The sequence below is a fragment of the Ailuropoda melanoleuca genome, chromosome 3, assembly GCF_002007445.2.
Source record: "Ailuropoda melanoleuca isolate Jingjing chromosome 3, ASM200744v2, whole genome shotgun sequence".
NCBI lineage: Eukaryota > Metazoa > Chordata > Mammalia > Carnivora > Ursidae > Ailuropoda > Ailuropoda melanoleuca.
Window position 1 is genome coordinate 103,284,810 of NC_048220.1, and position 18,484 is coordinate 103,303,293.

An 18,484-nucleotide genomic window follows, 5' to 3' on the forward strand; every position below is an offset into this window, starting at 1 on the left:
ATTTAAAAAAATCATAGAGGAGAACATAGGCTGTAACCTCTTTGACATCGGCCACAGAAACTTTTTTCACGACACATCTCCAAAGGCAAGAGAAACAAAAGAAAAAATGAACTTGCAGGACTTCATCAAGATAAAAAGCTTCTACACAGCCAAGGAAACAGTCAAAAAACTAAAAGGCAGCCCACGGAATGGGAGAAGATATTNGGCAGCCCACGGAATGGGAGAAGATATTAGCACCTCTGTGTTTTGTATTTTTGTTTCTTCTGGGACCAGCAGACTCTCTGAGGCACTTTTTTTTTTTTTCCCCATGGCTTCTGCTTGAAACACGCCTAAAAATATCCCAGTCGCAAAGGCCAGTCACATGACCAAACATAAAATTAATGGAGCAGGGAGATATACTCTTCCCTAGGAGTTTGGGGGAAGAGATGGATAATTACCAAATAATAATTGAATCTACCACAATGCTCCATAAATATCAATAACTGAATAAGTGAAACCCCTCCCCTAGATCAGTTGACCTTTCTAGCTAAGCAAACCACTTTCTAATCCTTATAATCCTGTGTCTCATCAGTATTAGTTTTAGAATTTCAGTCCACTATGAATACATGACCTGGCAAGAAAGAACCACACCACCCAGTTCTCCTTGAATAGAAACTAACTGAAGAACACTGCCTGTTTAACAGAGGTTAAAACCTCCTTCATTTCATCCTACCTTTCTCTGTCCCCCTCTTCAGGCATAGGGAAGCCTTCAATCCTGCCAAAAACTAGGAGGGATGGAACCAATTAGAAGAACCTACCATCTGGTAGGTGTAGGCTCATCAGATTTGCAGCCAAGATTCCAACCGGGACTGTTAAAGAGTTTGTGCACAATAGCTTGAGTGTCTGAGTAGAGCAGGAAATGTCTTGGTCACTGGGAGAAAGTATGGGTGCCTCAAAATCACCAGATATCTTAGGGCTGACAGCCCCAACATTCTGTCAGAGAGTAATCTGAAAAGACACCTCACCCCCCCAGTCACACCCATTTGGGTGGACTACACTTCCAAAAATTGTTCCATGAACACAGGTTTGCTCCTGGCTGAGCAGGGATTATCAAAGTCTCCTTAGCTTTGACTCATGAATCTGCCTGGATTTCAAACCTTTTGCGGGCACTGACTTCTGATCTTGCCTTACTAACCACAAGAATCCCTTGTATGCTCCTCTCTCATTGGTGGCTCTTTTGTGCCTCTTTTGGTCTAGCTCCAGCTTCTCCAAATTTTCCTTTCTGCAGAGATGCACCATGGGAGAACATTTGTCTTTTTAAAAATTTATTATTATTAATATTATCATTATTATTATTTGCCTACTGAGGAATAGTATCCTGATTTCCTTTGGAGAATTACTCCTTCCCAATGTCCCTGTAGTCTGGCATGGGGGCTGACTGAAACTAACAATCCATCTGGTTCTTCTCACCACCCCAAGCTTTAAGAATGGTCATCTGACCAGACCAAGACCAACCAAAAGATAGTAATATCCTGGTCACCATGTCATGTTCAGAAATGAGTATGAGGGGCGCCTGGGTGGCGCAGTCGTCAAGCGTCTGCCATTCGGCTCAGAGCGTGATCCCGGCGTTCCGGGATCGAGCCCCATGTCAGGCTTCTCCACTCGGAGCCTGCTTCTTCCTCTCCCACTCGCCCTGCTTGTGTTCCCTCTCTCGCTGGCTGTCTCTCTCTGTCTAATAAATAAATAAATCTTTAAAAAAAAAAAGAAATGAGTATGAGTCCTTATTTTTATTCAGTGACATTAGGCCCAGGACTTTTTTCTAATGGGAATGGATGGGAAAAGGAGAAGTTCCCTTTCCATTAGACCTTCAAATGGGCAGGTAAAGGCTGGTTGTGCTGGGATCTGACAATTGGATCTGGCATATGATAAATATATGTCTGAAAATAAAGCCAATTTAGTGAAAAGCTGAGACTGAAAATTCAGAGGGTATATCTCAGTCCTCATGACATTATTCAAGCCCCTGAATCTACCTGTACATAAAGTCAAAACTATCCAGTTGGTTAGGTTTCTTTCACTTGCTACCAAGAGAGTCCTGACTGCTCACTGCCCAAATGGGATTGCCCTTTCTCTCCATGAGCAGTAACTTCTTAAGTTAAAGACAATGGCCCACATATTTAGTCCAGTCTTGTGGACTGAATCATAAGTGTAAAGACATGCTTTCAGATTTAGCATTGTTGCATATTTGGACCCTGGGTAAACTTAGCCTCCTTGAGGTTTCAATTTTCCCCATCCACAAAATAGATTCATTCATAGATAATGACCACCCTCCTAGCAAAACACTAAAGATTAATTAGTTGCATTGTACTTGTGGTGCATTTATGTTAATAGTTAAGAAGCCTAGTTAATTATATTACCCTGCATTTCCCTAACACTTCTGATTTTTCAAAGCTCTTTCATATGAGTGATGACATTTGCCTCTTCTAATAACTCTGAGAATCTGGTATTATAACCCCATATTATACATCTGGAAACAAAAGCAGGCACAAAGATTTCTCAAGGTCATACAGCAAGTCAATACCAACACTGAACAAATTATTTCAATTCCTGTATACACTAATTATTCTATTAAATCTCATTGGAAATTGTCCTACTGGTCTATAATGCTCTTAAAATCAGAATAATATATACAAACGATTAAACTTTTATTGGGATGATGATCATAGCATTGTTTGTAGGAAAATATTTGGAAATAAACTAGACATTCAATAAAAGGAGACAAATAAATTGTACATATGTAAGTTGTACGTATGTACAATACGCTCTTAGAAAGACATTAAAAACAGATGTGCAATATTCAAAATAACATATATGTAACACTGGGTAAAAAAATCATGCTGTAGGACCGTAATATCAATCTATTCTCATTTTTTAAGTTGATATATTCAGAAGAAAGATGGGAAGTTTGTCCTTACTACTGTAAAACACAAATTTTATTTTGTTTGGTGTCTATGTTCCCATGGCTTTCTACAATACACACATCACTTTTGTACACAAAATAAATGCTGTTCTTAAAAAGTTCATTTCCATCCTACAGAGTCTACATAATGAATCCACAGAAACACTCTTAACCATTGGGTATCAATTTCATTAGCTTCCCACTGCCTCATTAACCCCAATATTGTCTGCATCCTCTGTGATCTGGACCTCCCATGACGTTGGGCTTCCATGTGCTCTCTGGATAGCAAGCTGTGCCACACCAAAGTCACAAGAGCAGTCAGGGGAGAAAGAGCTGTCCAGGATTTTCAGTGCACTGCACACCTTGACTGCAGGTGCCACGGAGCAGCACAGGCCACTTGAAAGCACAGAGGGCTGTGTGACCAGAGCAGCAAGTACTGATAGCAGGGGAGCAGAGCTGCCGCCATGGGAGGGAAACTACAGGGTCCACAAGAGCAGCAGACATAGCCGTCAGTGGAATGAAGAAAGCCCTCCCAGCCTGCAGATGTCTAGGGATGGAACCAGACACACACAGGCCACTGCCCCTGCTCACTCCCTCTGAGAGCTCAGTTTTCTCACCTGGGGAAAGGGAGAATAAAAGTAGCTATCTCATGGTATTGCATTGAGTGGAAAGTTGATTTGAAATCAACTATCATTTGTTCTTCTCGTAATAACCACACGTCATTGATAGAAGTATTTCCTTCTGGAAAGAAACTGAGGTTCAGAAAAATAGAATTGGCTTCTTCAAGCCATACAAGGCCTCAGTGGCACAGCCAGGCCTTGAACCAGAAATACTTGATCTAGAAAGTGGAGTCATACCTTATCCAGGACCCTTACTGACAATAGTCCAGAAGGAGCTGGATTGAGCTTTTGATGTGGCTTACAACTGGTTTTCAACCCCATCACTTTCTAGAAACACAGTTGTAATAGCCTTCCACAGGAATTTACAACACAGTCTCTTGGAACTCTCAAAACTCATAATATTAAAGCATGGCCCCCATAAATGGCAATAATTCAGGCTTATTCTCATCGCTGCTCCAATGTTACATAATACACAGCTATGCATTCATTTGTTCGTTCATTCATTCATTCATTCACCTAGCATCACTGAACACTATTCTATGGTAGACACTGTGATAGGAAGTTACAGAAAATGTGGACACTGCTCCCAAGTTGCTTAGATCGGTTGGTCAAATAAGACAAGGGTCCTGGTGACTAAAACCTAGCACTACGTGTGACAGCTGCTATAGGGAAGGTACAAAGAGCAAAGGGGCAGAGGAGGAGGGTGTAAACATGAGAAAGCAAGGAAGGCTTCCTGGAGAAGGTGATATAAGGGCTAGGACTAACCAGAAGGAGCGAATTTCAACAGGCAAACATGGAAGGAAAAGTGTTTGGGTGCAAGTGGAGGGAACAGCATTGAGTTGTCCAATCTGACTGCAGATCAAGGTTCTTTCTGATGAAGTAAGTGGAGACTCCAGCTGAGTGCTTTCTTGCACGCCCAAGCTTACCAGCCCTGTGCTGGATAAGCCTCCAGTCTCCATGAGCACACCCACGGGCACACCACAGAGCACGCATGACAACTTACCCCTACACCCAGTCGTCAGCTTCCTCTTCCCCCCAGCGTCTGTCCCCAGCCCTCTGCCCATCTGCCAGACTTCATCCCAAATTGGCAACAGGAGTAAAGGCACAAAGATCATTGCTACATAAGCAGGAAGTCTTCAGGGAACACGAAAGTGGCAAAGTGCTCTCAAGCATCTGATTCCTGGTGAGAAAACAGAAATCTGAACATGACACTTCTCTGCTTAAAACCCTTCAGTGGGTTTCCCACAGCTCTTAGGCTAAAGATCAAAATCTGTAACAGGGCCCACAAGGCCTGGCCCTTGCCATCCTTTCCAGCCCCCCACTCCCCATATCCCTCACTTCCCCTCCTCTCAGGCTTCTGCCCAGGAAGCCTCTAGAATATGCCTGCTGTTCCAAGCACCACATTGCTAAAAGCCTTCAGTTCTCAGCTCAAACACCTATTCATCCCTCTGCCCAGAGCTGATTCCTTTGTAATATGCTTCCATTGAATCGTGGCCCTTTCTTTCACATCTTTATCACAACCTATAATGATATACTCATCTGTACAATTATTTGACTAATATCTGCATCTCTCACTAGCTGGTAAGCTCCATGAGCACAGGGCTGACTCCTGTTTTCGTTCACAGTAGTAAGCACTCCCAAAATACTTGTTGAATATTGAATGAATGCACCTGAGACCCATGGGAGGCTTAGTACTCTTGCCCTTGCATACAAAATGTAGCCTGGATGTACAACGTGATAGGGGAGAGTTCAGAGCTTTCCTTATATTCTCAGTCAAACTAGTAGCTGATACAAGAGCTTCTTCTCTAAACAGTTTGTCCCTGAGTTTTCCATACACTCTTACCATAGAAATACAGCCCTAGAGGGACTCTTAGAAATCATATGAGCTTTATTTTATAAGTAAGGTTGGGGGTGTGGTGCTTTTCCAAAGTCACTCACGGAAATGTTTCCAGGAGATAGATAGTCCAGAATTTGAACACATGTTTTCAAATCTCAATTCACATATTTTCACTGCTTCAAACTTGGTGTGTGTGAGGGGGGGTAGGGAGGGAGATATGAGGAAAGAAAGAAAGAGAGAGAACCTCTCCATTATATTGTTTTTTTTTTTATGCATGCCTATTTCCTCTTTAAGAACCTGAGCCCCTTAGAGGGGAGAGTCAATGCCTAATGCATTTTATTTTCCTCAATTCCTAGTGTAATGCCTTTTGGTGGCAAATGGATTTTATCTCTTGCAACAACTTCAACTCTGAATTTGTAGTAGTTGCCTGGAATGCTATGATGAGAAAGAGAAAGAGAAAGAAAGAGAAAGGGAAAGGGAAAGGGAAAGGAAAGGAAAGGAAAGGAAAGGAAAGGAAAGGAAAGGAAAGGAAAGGAAAGGAAAGGAAAAGAAAGCAGAAGAGAAAAGAAAAGAAAAAAGAAAAGAAAAAAGAAAAGAAAAGGAGGGAAGGAAGAAGGAAGGGAGGAAGGAAGGGAAAGAGAAGAAAGAAAGAAAGAAAGAAAGAAAGAAAGAAAGAAAGAAAGAAAAAGAAAGAAAGGGAGGAAGGAAGGGAAAAAATGAAAGAAAAAAAGAATTTAAGGCCATGTCTACATTCAGTGGGAAAGAATTCTGTAGTCAATGACTGCTGTCTGCTAGGGTATGGACGGGGGCAGTAATGGTACATAGGCTCCATGGAGGGCAATAATAATAAGGTTTTGAAGGAATGAACAAATGAATGAATCTTAACCATTTATCTTGAGTGTCTGAGAGAAGAACAGTAATCTCATGGATCTCAGCTGAGTCTTCAAACTAGTCAGAGGAAGCAATGTTCACAAACCTCAGCGCAAAGAAGCTTATGATTATCAATATAACAATAATAATAAAAAAAAGCAAAAACCCAGAGTGAAAAACAGACACATGTTGATGCCTGCATGTCTTAAAGTGAGGGCTTGGGTGAAGATGGAGAAGCCACAGTCAGATTTGTAACATTAGCGAGAGATACGCAGACATCTGCTATGTAACCGAGGGCACAGGGTGAACACAGGAGACTGACTCTGAACTCCACCTCACAACCACAAATGCACGCTCCACCTTTCAGGGCCTGCTCAACTTCCCCAGCAGTCTTGCTTATTATCCACAGCCATGCTCTGCCTCACAAGTCTTAGCTCTTAACCCTGAATCATAAACTTCATGGGGGCACTTCTTGCGTTGGACTCTTACTGCTCTTTTTCTTTTCTGTGTCCCTAGAGTCATGCATTTTGGAAGGGGGAAAGCTCACAGAGCTTTGGAGTCCCCAAAGCTGACTTCAAATATTGGCTCAGCCCTGCTCCACTGGAGAATATGGGGAAGACACTTACTCTTGCTCAGTCTCCATAGCATCACCTACAAAATGGGGATAATGATCTTCCAGGATTGTTATAAAACTCAAAGACAACATATGTGAAGTATCTGTCACATGGTAGGTCTCGGAAATAATCTTTGTTTACTCAGCACCAGCCTTCCATTCTTTTTGTTACTACATGCAAATTTTTTGAGAGAAGTTACACATCTTTTGTGTCCTCTACTATTAGTTATAGAGTGAGAAAGAGATATTATTCAAATAAAATAATGAAATGACAGGCGCTGAAGGATATAAATTAGGTGTGAGCAGACTGGCTCGCTCACATACCTGGGCAAGCAGCATAATTTTGTTACATTGGCCACGTGTACAACAGGGAATGCTGAAGACTTTTGGTAAATTTGAGAGTTTACGCCTTATACTTAAGGAGGACAGCACTGCGGCACCTAGGTGGCTCAGTCAGTTGGGCGTCTGACTTCAGTTTAGGTCATGATCTCAGAGTCCTGAGATAGAGCCCCATGTTGGGTTCCCTGCTCAGCAGGGAGTCTGCTTCCTCTCTCTCTGCCCTTCCCCCTGCTCATGCTGTTTCTCTCTCGAATAAATAAATAAAATCTTAAAAAAAAAAAAAAAAGAGGACAGCACTTCTCAGCTCTAGACAAGAAAAGCTGAGCAGGAATGTAGGTCCAGGGTTTCCTGATGCCCTAAGTTTTTCAGAAAAGCCAGAAATCTGGATTTTTATGCTATATTTTAAAAAGCACTGCACATTTTAAATTCACTGGACTATTAGTCTGCAACTTTAAAAATGATGAGGGACTCTTGGGCAAGAACTAAGATGCCATCTGTCTGTTATCCATGCCTAAAGTCTAGCTAGATCCCCCTTGGGCTTCCTGAGTGGATCTATAACAGAGGGAAACCCACCATAATTAGGCAACTAACCCCACCTGATTACCATTTAGGATCTCAGCATCCTGGGTTATTTTTTTTTTTTAAAGATTCTATTTACTTATTTCAGACAGAGAGAGAGATAGTGAGAATGAGTAGGGGGAGGGCAAGGGGGTTGGAGAGGGAAAGAATCTCCAGCGGACCCCATGCTGAGCACGGAGCCCAATGTGGGGCTTCATCCCACAACCCTGAGACCATGACCTGAGCAGAAACCAAGACTTGGAAGCTTAACCGACTGAGCCACCCAGGCGTCCCGGCTCTTAGCATCTTTATGCTGTGTGATTCCCTGACTCCTGGAGATATCTGTTCATTTGCATTAGGGGTACAGCACTTTGCTGGGTGTTCTCAGCAACACAAACAATAGATATACATGACCTTTCTGGACAATGTTTCATATTCTGGTGGTAGAGTTGACCTACAAACATACATCAAGGCAACAGTGCAGGACAAACCAACTGGGGCTTGAAAACACAATGCTTCCAGGAGCCAGGGAGCCAAATAAAATGAGAGAAATGGGCTGGCTAGGAAAGAAACCATCTAGATGGAATACTCCTACCTCTATCTTAGCAAATTGGGACTACATAAATGTGAAACCCAATATTGCCACATCTTTTAAAGTTTTGAAGAGACCTAAGATACCCAAATTTTGATGTGAAATTCCATGATTCTTAAATATTGTGCTGTACCTGGCTTATGGATGGCCATTCTGTGACCCCTTCTGCAGTATTAGATAAATGGATGAGAGGCCCAGCCTAGAATGCCACAAGAGGCCAGAGCAAGAGAGTAACACAGTAAAGTTATCCTCTTTACCTTTGCAACTGTCATTCCCTGTGCCCAGAACACACTTGCTTCATCCCCTTCTTGCCCCCTTACCTTGTCTTCCTGGAAAATTTCCCTTTATCATTGAGACTCAATTCTACCACCACCCTCTGAGAGGCCATACCTACTCCTTAGGGCATCTCTAACACTCCCTACGAATTTCTCTCCAACACAACATTGTATCTTAATTTTCTCTTTACAGGACGGCCAGCCTCACTAGGGATAAAGTCCTACAGGACAGGGAACATGTCTTACTTTTGTCTGTACTTCTGGTGCTTAACACCATGTCTGGGCTTGATTAAGGGCTCAAACATGCTTGCTAAGGGAATGGAAAGCTTTTTAGATTAAAGAGTTTCTCAAAGTGTGATCCCCATACTAACTACTATGGAATCCCCCCCAGGGCCAGCTCTTGAATATTCTTACTCAAGAAGTCCAGAATCCATCCCTGAGTCTTGCTTTAAATAAGCTCCCTGGGTGGATTTTATATGCACTGAAGACTGAGGTCCTCCTGGCGAAACTGTAACCCCCACGAGAAAAAAGACTGTGTTTTCTTTGTTGGTCATTATATTCCTAGCACCTGGTATGGCACCGGGCATAAAGTAGGCATTCAGCATATATGTGCAGCATGAATGAATGAAAAGGTAAGAATTAAGTTGTAACTGCTCCTCAGACCTCTAATAGAAACCCCAATTTGCATCTCACCTGTTCCTTTGTTTATACCCATCATAAAGGCACCAAGATAAGCTGAATAGCTGGTCAGTAATTACTATCTCTGTGGAAAGTCTCCTCAACTGCTGCCCCTCTAGGCTTGGAAGAGTGCTCAGAGGAGAACATAAGGCATTTGCTGATTCAATGACTTTATCCCTTAATGACTGCAGACAAGGAAAGCAAGGAAGCTTGAATGCAAAGAACATATAAAACTCTCATCTTGGCTACTGGTGCTAGTAGTACTCCTCTTCCATCTTCACTGCATCCCCTACCCTACAAGCATCACTTTGCCTTTGTAATCCCCTGATGCCAACATTTCCAGCAGGAATAGTCTTGTTACACTTCCTCTCCCTTCCCTTCTCTACCCTCTGGTGGAAGGACAGTGAATAGCAAAATGGGCAGGAAAAAAACCAAAAGACAGCAAAAATTATGAAAAGCAAATACTTAGTGAGGCGCCTGGGTGGTTCAGTCAGTTGGGCATCCTACTCTTGATTTTGGCTCAGGTCATGATCTCAGGGTCCTGGGATCAAGCCCTGCATAGGGCTCCATGCTCAGAAGGGAGTCTGCTTGAGATTCTCCCCCTCTCCCTCTGCCCCTCCCCCTGTGCACACACTCTCTCTAAATAAATAAATAAATAAAATTCAAAAAAAAAAAAAGAAAGAAAAACAAATATTTAGTTATTTTCTAGGAGGTAAGACTGAGGCAGTTAATTTAAGTTAGCTACTAGTCCAGATTTCAAAAAAAGCACATGAAATTAAACCTGAGTAGGATGCTTTTCTTGGTTTTCCACAAATGATTAGTTAATGTAGCCCACCTAAAATCTGTCTATCCCCTTTGACATTTGTTACTCAATTCAAATTGGGACAGATGTACAGTTTTCCCAAACCAACGGACCATAGGGAACATAGCCCCAAAAGGTTTCCTGGCTTCACATAAAAGCTAACAGAGAATCTTCCAGGCAGGCTGGGAATTACAATGCCACCATTGCCACCCAAATTGCCCAGTACTGGCTCTGATCCTGGAGATAAAGAAAAAAAACTAAAGATCTAACCACAAGATAGCATTATTGCTTCTCAGACAATCCCCATAACAATATTCCCCACTGGACCACAAGCTACTTGAAAGCAAGGGCCTTTTATCATCTCTATTTTCCTGGGGTCCATCTCAGTTCATAGCATTGAAGAAGCATTTAAAGAATGGCCAAATTAATAGAAACCTGTACACAGGTATATGGCAGGAATCAAGTTCAAGAACCCAGATCCATTCACTCCAGGTTCACCAACCACAATGGATAACAGCATGTATCATATTTCAATCTCCCCAATAAATGGCCAACAACTCTATCACAGATCAAGTGTTAGGTAGTTAAGATAACAATACAGAAGCACCACCTTTTGCCTCAGAACATTTCCTCCTATTTTTTTTTTTTTGTCTTTTATTATCTTGTCCTGCCAGTCAACATCTTGACAGCAGTTAACATCTCATTCCACCAGGCTCTGCTGTAGACAATTTTCGGCAGTATGAGTGAATACGCACACCAGCAATTTATTTTTCCTGATTCCTTAAGCAAGTAATCCTTCTTGAGTAATGGACCCCTTTGAGAGTATGACAAAATCTATGGAGTATGACAAAAGCTATGGAGCCTCTCTCCTCAGTAAATAAATTAGCATATGCATATAAATGCAAAATATTATGCATACTCATAGGTGGTTTTTAGATATGTTGATGCCTACACCCAAATCCTCCCTTCAAAGAGAAATGGAGGTTATCTGAAAACCAAATACCTATTCAACATTATTCAGCTTTCCAGGGAGATGGTTTCACAAAACACAGACCTCAACAATTAAACTCCAGCTCTTTTTAGGGATAGTGAGTAACACAGTAGACAAGATTTCCAACCTCAGCATTACCAAAATGCAAAATCGCTATTTTATTTATTCAATGGGTCACTCCTGTGGTAAAATCACAGCTACAATTTGAAACACTATAAGGTTTTCTCCTTAGATGCTTTATCAAGCCACTACCTTAAAAGTCTCCGAAAACTCCCTTTTGCTTCTTGAGTAATCTAAGCAGAATTGATCAGGCTACAGTTAGGAACAGTATATCTATCACAGTGCCAGGAACATGGACTGTGGAGCCACAGGACCACCATTTACTTCTTGGGCAACCCTGGGCAAGTTATATAACTTGGTGCAGCCTCAGTTTCCTAAAAAGAAGGTAACATAGTGCCCCCCTAAGGTGCCTGTGAGGATTAAATCAGCTAACACATGAAAATTAGTGTATTGCAAGGGCTCTCGTGATGCTCAGTAAGTGATAAGGCATGCTAATATAATCGTCTATAAAATACTTATCACAGTTCTTAACATACAGTAAATCCTCAATAAGTGGAATCTGGTATAATTATAATTCTTGGAATTTGTATGAACATTATCTTATGAGTGGTCTTAGGGATAGGGAAAATTCCAAATTCTCAATATGACCTTTCAATGCATAATGCACATTCAGTTCAAACCATTGAGAGCCCACCATGAGGGAACGTGGGAAAGAGATGAAAGAAATGTGATCTATATCTTTGACTATGCAAAGCTCAGTAGGAGTCACCAAGTCCATAGGGGCACATAAAGCCTATGGCGCCAATTTAATCCAGTTTCAGGTCTCCAGTTGTTCTTGCCCATTCAGCTCACACCTCTGTACCATAAATTCCTACTTGAACTTAATCCCTGGAGGGAAAATGTCTCCACTGATTAATTTTTATGCTTCCATCTGTCATCAAATGGCAATCATGCAACCACACAAATCTCCTTTTCAGTCCTAGCTGTCAGAAAAACTCAAAATGTATTTGTGGCCCACAATATCTTATGCATTCAATTCATATGTCAGAGACTTCTTTCTTCCTTCTCCTTGAGGTCATTTCTCAAAGACGATCCAACAAACTACGTCTTAAGCAATCAATCACTTCGAAGCATTTTGGAAATAATCAAGGCACGAACTTTACAATAGTTAAGGGACATTTCCCAAAGTGGGAACCCAGATAGACAACTTGTCACATATCCTTTCTAATCAACTACAGGTATATTTTCTCCTTTTAACTTGTGCACAGGAGAGGCGTAAGCACTTTAAACCATATTTCCCAAGTCAGAATGTTTAATTCTGTATCTCTCAGAAGTTTCTTATGTGTGAAACTCTCTCAGCTGAAGAAGAAAAAAACCTCTGCAAGGTGGGGAAGAGGCAGTCATCCCAAGCACCCATCGTACTGGCATTTAAAGTTAGCTGACAGTGAAAAAGCAGACCCATTTTCTAAAGCATTCCAGGATCTAAAATACCAACTGATAGAATCACTCAAAAGGCCCTGGAAATTTTTCTTGGAGGGCTTTCTCTTATGAAGACGAATGACAACTCAAGTGGTTTTTGCAACACTACCACCTACTCACAGGCCCTCCTTTCATTGGTCGATCTCAGAAAGAAATGTCAGGAATAGCAATGATTACTTACATCTATAGGTCATCTCAAAGCTGTCGCTGATGTTCACAATATCAATCTGGGGGAGCAGCTTTGGGGGCTCTGTGAGTTGTGACAAAGCAAATCTAAAAGCGGCATGTTCCTGTGACTGCTGGTTTGGAAATAATCCCCCTATGAGGAAAGAAAATGCAACATGGTGTCTGGGATAGAGACAGGTTTCATTCCCCAACAGCCCACCCCAGATGGGCCTTTTTCTTCTCCCCAAGCCAAAACCACTAGTTGTAGCCTTCAGTGGTGGGGAGGGGAGTCCAAATAGACTCAAGTGGACATGGAGGCTTAAACTTCCACGGATGAGCTTTTATGTGACAAGGGCTTCTAACATCTATCACTCTGCCCAAACATTTGGTTGTTTACTCCTCAACCCAGATTGGGTCAGAGAAAACAGGAGAACTGCATTTCTCTTCCTACTCCTTCCTGTAACCATCCAGGTGGCCTAAGCTCTTGTGTGCATGTAAACCCTTGCTGTGTCTAATTTTTCCTGTATCGGACCCATTCCCCACTACAGAGCCTTACAGGAAGCAGTACTAACAAATGTTGCAGGGGGAAATCTAGCTCTGGGCCCCTGTGAGCTTCTTCAGCACTGTAACCCCTTGTTTTGACACTTTTGGTCTTTGACCTGGCAAGACCTGCATGCAATTTAACTAATCTATCACCTCTGAGGTATATTTTCCATTTCTTCTGAAAACCCTGGATTTTTACAAACAGTATTTTGGTTCTTCTTTGACACTCATGATCCCAGCTACCTAGGAATGGCTTGTTACATAAGAGATTGCCATGGTGTATATTTGCATGGTAGAACTCAGGACTTCAAAGACGTGGGGGGTTAAGAAGGTCAGGAGGGTATGAACATTCTATTCTAGTGAAAAGCATAACAAAGGTGCCTGGCTGGGGCTCTAGTTCCAAGAAACAAGAGTACATGGCTTACCTTCGTATTTACTGTGGACATGTAAAATGAATTAAATTCCATTTCTATGGATTAGAATCAGCTATTTCCAGAGACTGAACTATAATGAATGTTTACATAGAAGTTTATCTCAGGTTCCGCAGGAATCACAGTCCCAACGTAATGTACTTATAACTTCTTACACAGTGAGTATGTGTTTGTTTTTAAGAACCAATAAATGGACTGTAAGGCTTTTATTAGCGATCGTACAAGTAGAATCAAGTACTACCTGATGGCGGTGATATTTTCAGCATTTGTTCTACCATTTAATGTTTTGACCTTTTATTTGAAAACAAATAATGGTCTTACCAGTAGAACAAATAAGTTGGGGCTAAATATGATGAAAAATCTGCAGAGATACATGGGCAAACATATCTTATACACGTACACAAAACACAAACCACCTCCATGCATTTATACCCATAGTGCTATACGCAAATACACTTGGAGAAAGCAAGTCCACATATCTCAAGACAAGCATTTCTAATCAGCAAAGTATGGGCAACGCGTAAGTACCAACATAAACAAGGCTACACGTAAGAGCAAGTGATTTACACATGTTCATATGCCTCCATTTTAAAGAGTAAAAACAAAAAACTCCTGCTGGATTCTGATGCTCCACCCTCCCTCCCCCCAGGTAACCACACCCCAAACACTTCCCCATCCCAGGCCTCCTCCTTAATGAATGAAAGAGAGGGGTGGGGGTGGGGAGGTAGGTGGCTACAGAAGGGGCTGCAAGGGAAGTGTCTCCTGAGGCTGGAAGTTTTGTTTTGCGCGTAAGGCACTAACACATATACACAGACACACTTCAGAATATAGTTTAACAGGTGTCAGGAAACAAAGCAAGTTACTCCATGGCTGTTCCAACCACCCTGGGGGCCAGCGTGCTGGAGAGGCCGAGAGAACCTGGTACTGCAGCACATGTGTGCCCAGCAAAATAGGACCTGCACCAGGTCCCCCCACAAACACACACTCACACAAAGAACACAAACTACCAGTTACAGGAACTTTCCCTGGTGGAGCTATGTCCTATTGGGGAGAAAGAACAGAACCCAAACCATCCAAGATGCCTCCAAGCAAAGCAGCTAGCTCTATTCTGGGACACACACAGCACTGGAACGCTGGTCTCACTGAAGCCCCGAGCCCTTGTGGACACACATTGTTACTGGTGTTATTGCTCCTGTTTGTTTGCTTTCACCCATTATTATTAGGAGGAGCAGTGACTATCAACTGCCCCACAAATACAGGGAGAGTGAGGGGTCCTTTTAGAAGCTCGACAGCCAGGAGGGGGAAATGGGGAACAAAAAGGCAGGCAGCATGTTGAAACCTGCCTCTAAGTTGAGAGGATAAAGCCTAGTGATAGGGACAACTAAGAGGAGGGAAGGGAAACATGTGTCTGTGTGTGTTTGTGTGTGTAAGGGGCAGGCAATGTCTGTGGATAGAACATCTAAGAGGAGGGGGGCAAGGAAAGGAATAAAGGCAGGATAGGAAGTTCCAGGATCAGAGGAGTGGAGACCACCAGCCCAGCATGGCAGACAGCAGAGAAGGCAGTTGGGGGCGTCCAGGGTAGGAACGAGAGCCCCCCTTGACTTAGAGTGGGGGCCTCCTGGGATTATTTCAGGGGCTGCAATAAACCAAGCACCTTTCACTCCTTCTTTTAGAGGGTCTCTTTGTCCCCTCCCCCAGCCAAGAAATCACCTCCTCAGTCAGTTAAATACATATGTGCATATTTAATACCTAATCACACACAGAAATACACCACACATATTTACATAAATAAATGAAATCAGGCACCATCTATCAAGCAATGGAGTGAACTCCTTTAAACACCCACCACCCCTTTCCTCCTCGCTACAGCCTGAATTTTCTTTCTTTCAAAGCAGTGGTTCCTCCATTTCACATGCTCATGCCTAGAGTGTGAGTGGTGTGTGTGGAGCTGTGTTTGTATGTGTGTGTGTGTGTGTGTGTGTGTGTGTGTGTGTGCACACTTCCCTCTGCTCCTCATCTGATCAAGAGAAGCCCCCTCCCCTGCTGGCGGTCCAAGTCTGCCTTCCATCATCACTCAGCTTTCTATCTAAGCACAGTCCATAGCAGGGAGGTTGGGGGACAGAGACAAGCACCCCCCCCAAAAAAAAAAAACCCTTGCCAGACCCAGAAAGTCCCTCCCCAGGCTGCCCCTCTCACTCACCGATCTGGATATTGTTGGGGAAATTGGCACCTACTACCGCGCCTAGGAAACCGGTGCAGAAGAAGGCAAAAATGTGCTGCATATTCCTTTTTGCATTGGCGAAAAAGAAGCCCAGGTCCAGTCATAGATTTGGTATTTCCCCCCCTTCCCTTGATTCCTCTCTCTGTTCTGCCTGTTCTTTTCCTCCTGCAGTTCCTGCCTTCCTTGCTTGCTTCCTTCTTTCCTTCTGGGAGGTTTGTCTGTTTCCCTTGGAATCGGAGCACTTAAACGGCAGCGTTAACACCAACTGACAGCCAGATTAACTGAGCACGGAAAAGAGAAGCCCGTCCTCATGCTGGCTGAGCGCTCGCTCCCCCTCTCCTCTCTCCTCTCGCAGCCTGCCTCTCTCTCCCTCCCTTGCTCTCGCTCTCCCCCTCACACTCACACAGGCTGCAAGCTCAGGCGGCGCTAATACCCACCGAGCCAGCTCAAGTTCCAAGGCTGACCTCCTCTCCCTACCACCCCGTCTCCCAGTCCTCACCTTCTTCTCCTCTGTGTGTGTGCAGATGGGTGGTGGGGGGGGTCAGTGGGGATGATATAGGGAGCCTGGTTCTGAAAGGAACAACACCTTCCCCATCACCCTCCCCCAGCTCTCTCTGCCCCCTCCCCCAGCTCCCAGCCCCACAGATGCTACTGGAAATGTGGGTTCATCTGTAAGTCAGTAGGTGGCAGGGGGTCCCCACAATAGTCCTCCATCCACCCGCTGCTTGATCTAGGTCACTTTTTCTAGGAGCGCACAGGCTGTGCTGGATATATCTCCTGCACTCCACTGGCCCAATTATTCCTACAACTAATTCCTGAGGGGGAAGACCCTAGAAATCCCTCCTAGGAGCTTTAAAGGAAAATAAAGCCTTTTCCTCCTTAATGGGAAGAATGACAGAAAGGCAAACCAGAGGGTCTGGAGTGATTGGCAGGTGCCTTGGCTTGGACATTTGGCAGTCCCCGTCTGCTTTTACCAGTGGAATTGGTGGTCTCTTCTGTATCCTAGGCATTTAAAATGGGCCCCCTTCCCACTCTCCCTGCATGCCACAGGAGTCTATAGCATCAGAAAACTGTGGGTGTACAACAAAGGCTAAGGATACTTAGAGCAATTACATGAGTCATTTTGCAGGGATTCTAGTGAGAAGATTCAGGCTTCTTTCAGTTCTTCTGGATGCTGGTCATGTCCAATGTAAACGAGAACTCCACAGACCCTCCTGGACCGGAGCTTCCCCTGAAATAACCTGTAGAGAGAACAACTGTGTTGAGGGAAATAGTGTGGGCTGCAAAGTGACAGTCACGAACCATCAGAGCACTTTGCAGCTTCTGAAGCAACTTCACAGTGTGACCTCACTCTCTCCTCACACCAGCCCTGTGAAGTAGCCACCACCCTTATTTTATGATGAAAAACCTGAGGATCTGCGGACTCAACCATAAAAATACAGACCTACTAAGATGGAGTCTGGACCCTCAGGACCAACATATGGTCCATCCTATGAACCTGAATGTTCTGAGCATTACCAATTGACCCACGGCCCTGGTCAGAAATCCCACCCAACAGATGATGGATGACATAAGAAAAGAAAAGTTCCAGCTTTCTGCAGTGAGAAAGAAGAACAGATCTGATTTTGCTTTGGCATTTGACTAGGCCATTTCTTCCCAAGGCTCCTCGCTTCCTTCACCAAGACTGCACATTACACACACTTACAGGACACTACGAGGGCTGGGATTTGCAAGAAATAGTTCACCATGTTTGATGGACCTCCGACTAAGAACAACTTGGAGGTCAGATGCTTTCTAATTTCCTACGCACTTCCACATATATTAATTAGCTCAAGTGATTTTTAACATGAGTGTTTATTCATCTACCATGTGCCAGGCAATGCACACACATCACTTACTTGTAATGATGCCTGTCGCAGATAATCTCACCCCCATTCTACAGACAAAGAAACTGGGACCTAATAATTTCCCCAAGTTGCCACTACTAACAAGGAAGAGATGGGGGATTTGAACCCTGGAAACTCGACCCTGAGGCCGAAGCTCTTAACTCTCAGGCTCTAATGGCAGAAAGTACGAGCAAGAACATTCTAGAGGGAGTGTAAGCATCAGCTTGAGAAGGTGACAGAACAGATCAGGAAAGACCTCTAAGGTCCCTGAAAACATCAGGAGTCTGTAATGCCAGGATTCCTTCTTATAATATAATTTCTCCATTTGCATATTTTTGTCTCTTGCTATTTTGAATGGTACCTGGGGATCTTTTAAGTTCCCAGAGCTTTGTGCCTGGTAATAATAATAATTAGGCTGTCACTGAAAGTTTCACACTTCTCTGTCACCTTTCAGAGGAAGATCTCAAAGTCCTTTTACAAGGATTAATTAGCAAAACCTCAACGCCTACCTGTAATAGTTAAGATTTGTTTTGCTTACTTTGGGGGAAGGGGGCTTTAAGTAGTCAAAACCATGCATTTTCTATGATCA

At 43.3% G+C, this 18,484-nt stretch overlaps 1 protein-coding gene across 2 annotated transcripts in view; it reads right to left on the reverse strand.

Annotated features, from left to right (window-relative positions):
- Positions 1–16,460, reverse strand: part of GRIA1 (glutamate ionotropic receptor AMPA type subunit 1) — a 312,889-nt gene extending 296,429 nt beyond the window's left edge. The window contains exons 1-2 of one of the 2 annotated variants that reach the window (XM_002923596.4): positions 15,989–16,460; positions 12,831–12,968 (exon numbers count right to left, since the gene is read on the reverse strand). In XM_002923596.4, coding sequence (XP_002923642.1) covers positions 12,831–12,968; positions 15,989–16,070 — 220 coding nt within the window. In that variant the 5' untranslated portion in view covers positions 16,071–16,460. The remainder of the gene's footprint in view (positions 1–12,830; positions 12,969–15,988) is intronic. The other variant, XM_002923597.4, reaches the window with a different exon arrangement.
- Positions 16,461–18,484: the final 2,024 nt, after the last annotated feature.